The sequence below is a fragment of the Capricornis sumatraensis genome, chromosome 6 (genome assembly GCF_032405125.1).
Source record: "Capricornis sumatraensis isolate serow.1 chromosome 6, serow.2, whole genome shotgun sequence".
In the NCBI taxonomy this organism is placed as follows: domain Eukaryota; kingdom Metazoa; phylum Chordata; class Mammalia; order Artiodactyla; family Bovidae; genus Capricornis; species Capricornis sumatraensis.
Genome location: NC_091074.1, coordinates 109,678,940 through 109,686,674, shown reverse-complemented (window position 1 = coordinate 109,686,674; position 7,735 = coordinate 109,678,940). Strand labels below are relative to the sequence as shown.

General features: G+C 39.1%; 1 protein-coding gene across 1 annotated transcript; it reads left to right on the top strand.

Moving 5' to 3' along the window:
* Positions 1-2,799: 2,799 nt before the first annotated feature.
* OR2K2 (olfactory receptor family 2 subfamily K member 2) lies at positions 2,800-3,750 on the top strand. The gene has a single exon (XM_068974479.1). It carries the CDS (start codon positions 2,800-2,802, stop codon positions 3,748-3,750), a length of 951 nt encoding a protein of 316 aa, XP_068830580.1.
* Positions 3,751-7,735: the final 3,985 nt, after the last annotated feature.

Sequence of the window (7,735 nt, the reverse complement as noted above, 5' to 3'; positions counted from 1 at the left end):
AGATGAGTCGTGTTCGACTCTTTGTGATCCCATGGACTGTACAGTCTATGGAATTCTTTAGATCAGAATACTGGGGTGGGTAGCCTTTCCCTTTTCCAGGGGATCTTCCCAGCCCAGGGATCAAACCCAGGTCAGATCTCTGGCATTGCAGATGGATTCTTTACCAATTGAGCTATCAGGGAAGCCCAATTGAATAAAAGTTCTGATCATTTGTTGGGACAAGTGGCTTAATGAGTACACTTTCTTCCTTTAATCTCTGAAAACTAGGGAGCAGTTTCACAAATGAAAAAAGATACATATAGTTTCACAAGTAAAAAAAATACAGGTTTTAGAATTTTAGGGCTCTCTTTTCTCTATACACTGTGGAGTACTCTTAACTGTAATCTTTCAAGAAGAAACTCTTCATTGGCTGGATTGGACAGAGAGGAGAAAGAAAATTCTGTTTTTATGAGTTCTTTGAAATTATTTTGGGAGAACTGTGGTTCACGCTTTGTCTCAATGTTTAAAAGTTTGATATAATTGGGTCTTTGGGACTTTATCCCTGAAGGATATAAAGTTTCAAACCTCTGCATGAACTTTATAGCTACTGAACTTTAAATTGTTCAGGGACAACAGGTATTCCCCCAAAACAACAGAGCATTTAAATTTGCATAGTATTTCAATTGTTATACCTTGGCATTTTTAGTTACTGAGGTAACAGACAATTCTTCTGAAAGAAATGACTTGCATTGTTGACTTTTAAGGAATATGTTTAACATTGTAAACATGGGTGCAGTTCATTTTTCTTGCACACAGCTAAGTTTATGATGTATATCATAAACAATATTTTAAATGGCATTGGTGATAGGGAATTCAGATTTTCTTGGCTACTGTTTTTAAACTATAGAAGATATCAAGTCCCAGGCAACTGAGCTGATTTTAAATTCTTGAAAAAACTGTTTTCATTGCTAGTCTAAAGAACAGCAGTCTTAGAACCTGTTTCGTTGAAATCATCTCCTGCAGTAATATAATAAAATTTTTGTAGGAAATTTGTTAAATATAAAATCTGGTAGAGAAGCTTCTAAGAAGTCATCTCTTAACTACCAAATAAATAAGAACTAACTCCTAGGATGTAGGAAAAATGAAGTTCTTAGGAAGAAAGGCAGAAACTCTGCCTGCTCAGTTACCACAGAGGGCAGTAGTACTGACAAGTATTCCCTAAAATACTCAGAGTATTCAGGATTACTGATAATGTTTGGATCTCAATGTAAGCTGTTGGAGGTCTGATAACTTAAACAGGAAAAAATATTGACAGGTTTGATAATAGACTGGATATGCGATACAGTGAGGAAGAGGTCAGAGATAATAATGTAATATAATGAAAGGTATTTGACAAATATGTCCCTGTTATATAGCCATGATATAAGGTATTGCCCACGACATTATTATTTTCACCATCACCATTTAGGCCAGGTTTTTACATAAGAAGAACTGGAAGACAAATGATAATATTGACTGAAATTAACAAATAAGTGATGAGAAAGTGAAGAGTGAATTGCTGCAAGATAAACCATGTAACTGAGGAATTTACCTGTGAAGGGAAGAGCAAAAATAGGATGCAATTTGCATATGTAGCATGACAATGAAGGGAATTTTTAAGAACAGTATATTGGAAAATAGAAAGGAAAGAACTAGTGGGGAAAGGAAAAAGATTGATGGTGATAAAAGAGCAATATCAGTGCATAAGCAAGGTAAGTTTAAAAAAATTTTTTTGGTTAATTATGTGAAATGTAAAAACAAAAGAAATAAAACCTTAAGTGTCTTGTAGATAATTAGATGATCTGTAATCTTTTTTTGTTATATTCACTCATCTGTTTTAGATTCCACTATTAGTGATATCATACAGTATTTGTCTTTGACTGATTTTGCCAAGCACAATATCCTCCAAGTTTATCCGTCTTGTTGCAAAGAGATTTTAAGATAAGTTTTAAAGGGAGTTTCATTTCTACATTTCCTGAATCTTCATGAGTTTTAGTGTATAACAGGAGTATTGCCTGGGTATAATTTTTAGAACTATGTACATACTCACAAAGATATGAGTCCTTATAATGAATAAAACTTTATAGTGGATGTAACAATTTTTAAATGAGGTGAGTTATTTTGCATGACTTGTAAACTGGCTCTTACGTAGAACCAGAATGGGTATCTGCAACACTACAAACAATGTCACCATTTTTGAAGCAGGTGTATGGACCTCCAAGCTGTTAGCTGGAAGATCATTTCGACCCAGAACTTCATAGGTGTTAGTTTAAAATTCATTTGCTTGTTCCTTCCAAGAATTCTCCTTTTCTTCCAGTGAAGATCATTACTGGTTTTTATTTTTACAAATGTGCTTTCTTTTCCTCATTTATTTGACTGACTTTTCTAATTAGTGCTCAATAATATCTACATTGTTCTTTCATATTTTTCATTACTGAGTACTTTCAACTGTTTACTGAAAGCCTGCTGTGTGCCAAGCAAAGGGTTACAAGCTGAGACTCACATATTAAATTTGTTTATTCTTGTTTTCAGATTCACTCTTCTCTAAATTTTGTTTTGAAAGAATCAACTTTTTATGTAGATTTAACCTGTTTCCCCTCCTCTTTGATCAATAGATACATTGTCCTGTGACTTCTTGTGGTAAAATTGTGTTTTTAATAGTGGAAATAAGTGCAAAAGTGTTTTCGTAAGTCAATGAACATTATACTTGATCCATCCATTTTTGTCCTCAGATAAAGTGAATAGAATCATATTAGAATAACTACAGGTAAAAGGAAGCAAATGCAAGGCGAAAATCTCACCAGCTGGAGTTTCTTTTTCCTGGAAGGTTTTTCTAAATATCCAAAGTTAGAGATTGTTCTCTTCATCTTCAGCCTTTTAATGTATCTGATAACCCTCTTGGGCAACAGCACTCTTATTTTAATCACTGTCGTAGACGCACGCCTTCAGACTCCCATGTACTTGTTCCTTGGAAATCTCTCTTTCATGGATATTTGTTACACATCTGCTTCGATTCCTACTTTGCTGGTGAACTTGCTGTCATCCCAGAAAACCATCATCTTTTCTGGGTGTGCTGTACAGATGTATCTGTCCCTTGCCATGGGCTCCACGGAGTGTGTGCTCCTGGCTGTGATGGCGTATGACCGTTATGTGGCCATTTGCAGCCCTCTGAGATACCCCATCATCATGAACAGACAGGTCTGTGTGCAGATGGCCACCATCTCCTGGGTGACGGGCTCTCTGACAGCCCTGCTGGAAACCAGCTTCGCTCTACGGATACCCCGCTGTGGGAATCTCATTGACCACTTCACTTGTGAAATTCTGGCAGTGCTGAAGCTAGCTTGCACACGATCTCTGCTCATGGACACAATCATGCTGGTGATCAGTGTGCTCCTCCTGCCTGTTCCAATGCTCTTAATTTGCATCTCTTATGTCTTCATCCTTTCCACTATTCTGAGAATCAGCTCAGCAGAGGGCAGAAATAAAGCTTTTTCTACTTGTGGTGCCCACTTGACTGTGGTGATCTTGTATTACGGGGCTGCCCTCTCCATGTACCTAAAGCCTTCTTCATCAGGCTCACAAGAAATAGATAAAATCATCTCGTTGCTTTATGGAGTGCTTACCCCTATGCTGAATCCCATAATTTACAGTTTAAGAAACAAAGAAGTCAAAGATGCGGTGAAAAAAGTACTGGGCAAAATGTACTTGCAACAAACACAGCATCATCTCTGACTGTGTGTCCGTGATTTTTTCCAGGGGTGTGTCCTTGGCGGAACTCACCAGAAAAATTCAAGACAATACACTCATGCTCAGTAAACTAACTTGTGCTTGACCTTGGTCATTTTACAGTTGTGAGATAGGTGTATATAGAGTGATTGCCTATGGACGATAGTCACTAAAGTGATATTTGATAGCAGAATTTTATTAAAGTAGCAGAGCTGGATTTTAGAATGAATTTTCTGTCTCCTGGAGTTAGCTGTAATATGTGTGATACCAAATATAAACAGGAAGAACTGGAGTTATAGAAGAAGCTTTAAATCTTTACTGCAGAGAGTGAACTATGAGAATTTGAAGACATAGACACTGAATACCCTTAGTAATTAGTATATCAGCTTTGACAAAGGGAACTGAGCTAGTTGACATGAGTCACTGAAGCAGGTTATAAATGACCCTTATGTCAGAAGAGGACTCAGGATGGAACCTAGGCGGATATCTCCCTAGTAGCTCTTGGCTAAGAGATTAGGAGTTACAGTATTACAGCCATATGTTACCTAAAGTTGCTGTGAAAAACAGGAAGTCAATATAAATATAAATGTTTCATATATTACAGGCAGTACTAAAGGAAATTGTTGGCAATTGGTACATTCTGTCATTTGGATTAGACTCCATGAGACATTAAACTCTGTCTCAATTACAATCCTTAATTTTATAGAGTCTCGGGTGAGGGATTCTTGTCAGGTATTAAAAAGAGGAATATATTTGACAAGAAGGTAAAACCACCTCTGACAGTCAGTTCCTGAAAGATTGGTAAGATGACCAGATTTATGCTTTAAAAAAAAATATTGAATCATGTCACTTCCCATTTAAACCCCTTATTGTCTTTTTATTACCCTAAAGCTTGAAGTCCTTAAGATGACATGCGTGAGCTTTCAAAATCTGATTACCTACCATTTATATTCTTTGCTTTGGGAAACTCAGATTCCCTTTCATTCTACAGAATTGTTGTGCTGTGTCTTTTTACTGAAAGCATTCATCACAATTTGTAATCTGATAATAATTTGTGGGTTTGCTTGTTTAATATTTCTCTCACTAGTCTGTAGGTTCTTTGAGGCAGGGACCATATCAATTTCATTTACCACTGGAGACCCAGAGCTTAGCGCAAAGTCTGGCACAGGAAAGGCATTCGGTGCATACTTTTGTGAAGCATCAAGTGCTCAGTGAACATCTGTTGAATACAAATATGCATATAATAAACTTTTGATGGCTATTCAATTAAGTACTTGACCATTCCTGTAGTGAGAGAGATGAGGATGTCAAAGGTGGCTTCTGGGTGTCAGAGAAGCCTGATATGTCATTAACTGACATGGGGAATACTTGACCAAGTTTAGGGGTTGAAGGGAAACCATGAGTTATAATTTAGACATGTGGAATCTGTCATGATTTTGAAATGTGTAAGAGATGTCAGTTGGATATGCTGGTTTGGAATTAATGAGAAAGATCAGCCTGGAGATATAAACGTGACATATTTGCATATATATATATAATAATTTAAGTATTGAAAATGGTTAACATTAACTAGGGAGAGAGTATACAGTGTGCAAAACACTGAATATTCATTGGGAGGACTGATGCTGAAGCTCTGGTACTTTAGCCACCTGATGTGAGGTGCCGACTGATTGGAAGAGACCCTGATGCTGGGAAAGATTGAGGGCAAGAGGGGAAGGGGGCAACAGAGGATGAGATGATTGACACATCATTGACGCAATGGTTTGAGCAAACTCTGGGAGATAATGCAGGACAGGGAAGCCTGGTGTGCTGCAGTCCATGGGGTCACAGAGAGTCAGACACAACTTAGCGACTGAACAACAACAAACAGTGTGAAAACTGCCTAAGTGAAACTAGGAGAACACTAATATTTAAAGCCCATCAAATAGGAAAAGCCAACAAAGCGGCATTGAAAAAGAGCAACTTCTAAAGCAGGGAGAGAGCAAAAGCCAGAAGACACATTCCAGTTTTCATCAAGATAAGTAAGCCCTCTCCAACCTGCTTTCCCGCCAAATGTAATTAAAAAGTTCAGATAGAAATGCATGGAGCAGTCATCTGAGGGCTCTGAAAAATAAATGGTATCATGCATACCTGAGAAGGAAACTGGAATGCAAGGTACCAACAAACTCACGGTGAATTTTTTTTTTCTTCTCCACCGTCCAGCATCTCTTGGTCTAGACTCAAGGGCAGCCTGAAGCCCAAACCTACACACTGGGTTCAGAGAGAAAGATAGCATGAGCTCCAAGGGAGGCTCCCTTTCGGTGGTCTGAAATGAGAAATGGGGAGCAAAGGAAATTTACTAATTAAAAAAAACTTATCTCTTGCCCAAACTCCCAGGTAATCCTGTGGTGACAGCAGCAGCACCAGCAGTGGTGGCTGGGCAGGGTCCCAAAACCCTTAGGGAAGAGACCCTTCTTCTTGGTTTAGAGGAACCGTGGTCCCATGAGCTTGGGAAGGGTCCCCATTGCCTTTTTCTCTTTCTATCGTGTCCTGTTTGGTACTTGAGGCAGAGACTTCCGGCCTACAGCACTGTGGGAAAATACGTTTCTGTTATTTCAGCCATCCAGTTCAGTTCAGTTCAGTTCAGTTGCTCAGTCATGTCCGACTCTTTGCGACCCCATGAATCGCAGCACGCCAGGCCTCCCTGTCCATCACCAACTCCCAGAGTTCACTCAGACTCATATCCATCGAGTCAGTGATGCCATCCAGCCATCTCATCCTCTGTCATCCCCTTCTTCTCCTGCCCCCAATCCCTCCCAGCATCAGGGTCTTTTCCAATGAGTCAGCTCTTCGCATGAGGTTAGCCAAAGTGCTGGAGTTTCAGCTTTAGCATCATTCCTTCCAAAGAAATCCCAGGGCTGATCTCCTTCAGAATGGACTGGTTGGATCTCCGTGCAGTCCAAGGGACTCTCAAGAGTCTTCTCCAACACCACAGTTCAAAAGCATCAATTCTTCAGCCATCCAGTCTGTGGTATTCTGTTATGGCAGCCTGAGCACTCTAATGCATGGGCCTTGCTTCCATCTCCAAAGCCAGCAAGATGAGTTGAGTCTCTCTCATATTGCATCATTCTGACCCTGCTTGTGTCATCTCATCTCTCTTTTCATTTCCTTCTTCCACTTTTAAGGACCTGTGTGATTTCAGTTGGGCCTAGACAGATAATCTCTTTAGGGTAAGCTGATTACAACCTAATTCCATCTGCAACCTTAATCTCCTTTGCCGTCTAATCTAACATATGCTCTGTTTCTGCATCCTAATCGGATATAGACCTCTTTGGGACCATTATTTTTCCTACTACATCGTGATTTCAAAATGGCTGTACCAAGAAATGGAAACACTTTCAGATTCTTGGACATTCATGCAGAACTTCCTCCAATTGCTAAAGACCCAGAACAACACTGCAATATAGATGTCAGTGAGCCTGCCTGTGAGTCTCAGGTGATTGAGATTCACTTCAAAGTTCACATTTGGAGACTCTGAAAGCACCCCATGGTTTTTTCCTCAGTTTGCATGTAGTATTTGGAATAAATACTATCAACAAGTGGCACATCCCCACACTGGCCCTGTGAATTATGGAATAAGGAGCATTGTAGCAGGAAAATATAAACTGAGCCTCCGGAACTTCTCTTTTTCCCACCAAATAAATACACTAAAGACCATATTGCATTCTTGGTGAAATCATAGAAACTAAAAGCATAGCATAAAAGAGAAGAAAATACTACTATTTTCATGGCTGCATCTAGAGATATCATGCTAATTGAAGTCAGAAAGAGAAAGACAAATACCATATGATCTCACTTACGTGTGGAATTGAAAATATGACACAAATGAACATATCTATGAAACCCAAACAGAATCCTGGACACAGAGAATAGACTTTTGTTTGCCACGGGTGAGGGGTGGGGAAAGGATGGATTGGGAGCATGGGGTTAGCAGATGCAAGATAGTATAGAT

Excerpts from the sequence above, each read along its gene's own strand:
- OR2K2 (XM_068974479.1), top strand. The coding sequence starts at position 2,800 with ATGCAAGGCGAAAATCTCACCAGCTGGAGTTTCTTTTTCCTGGAAGGT.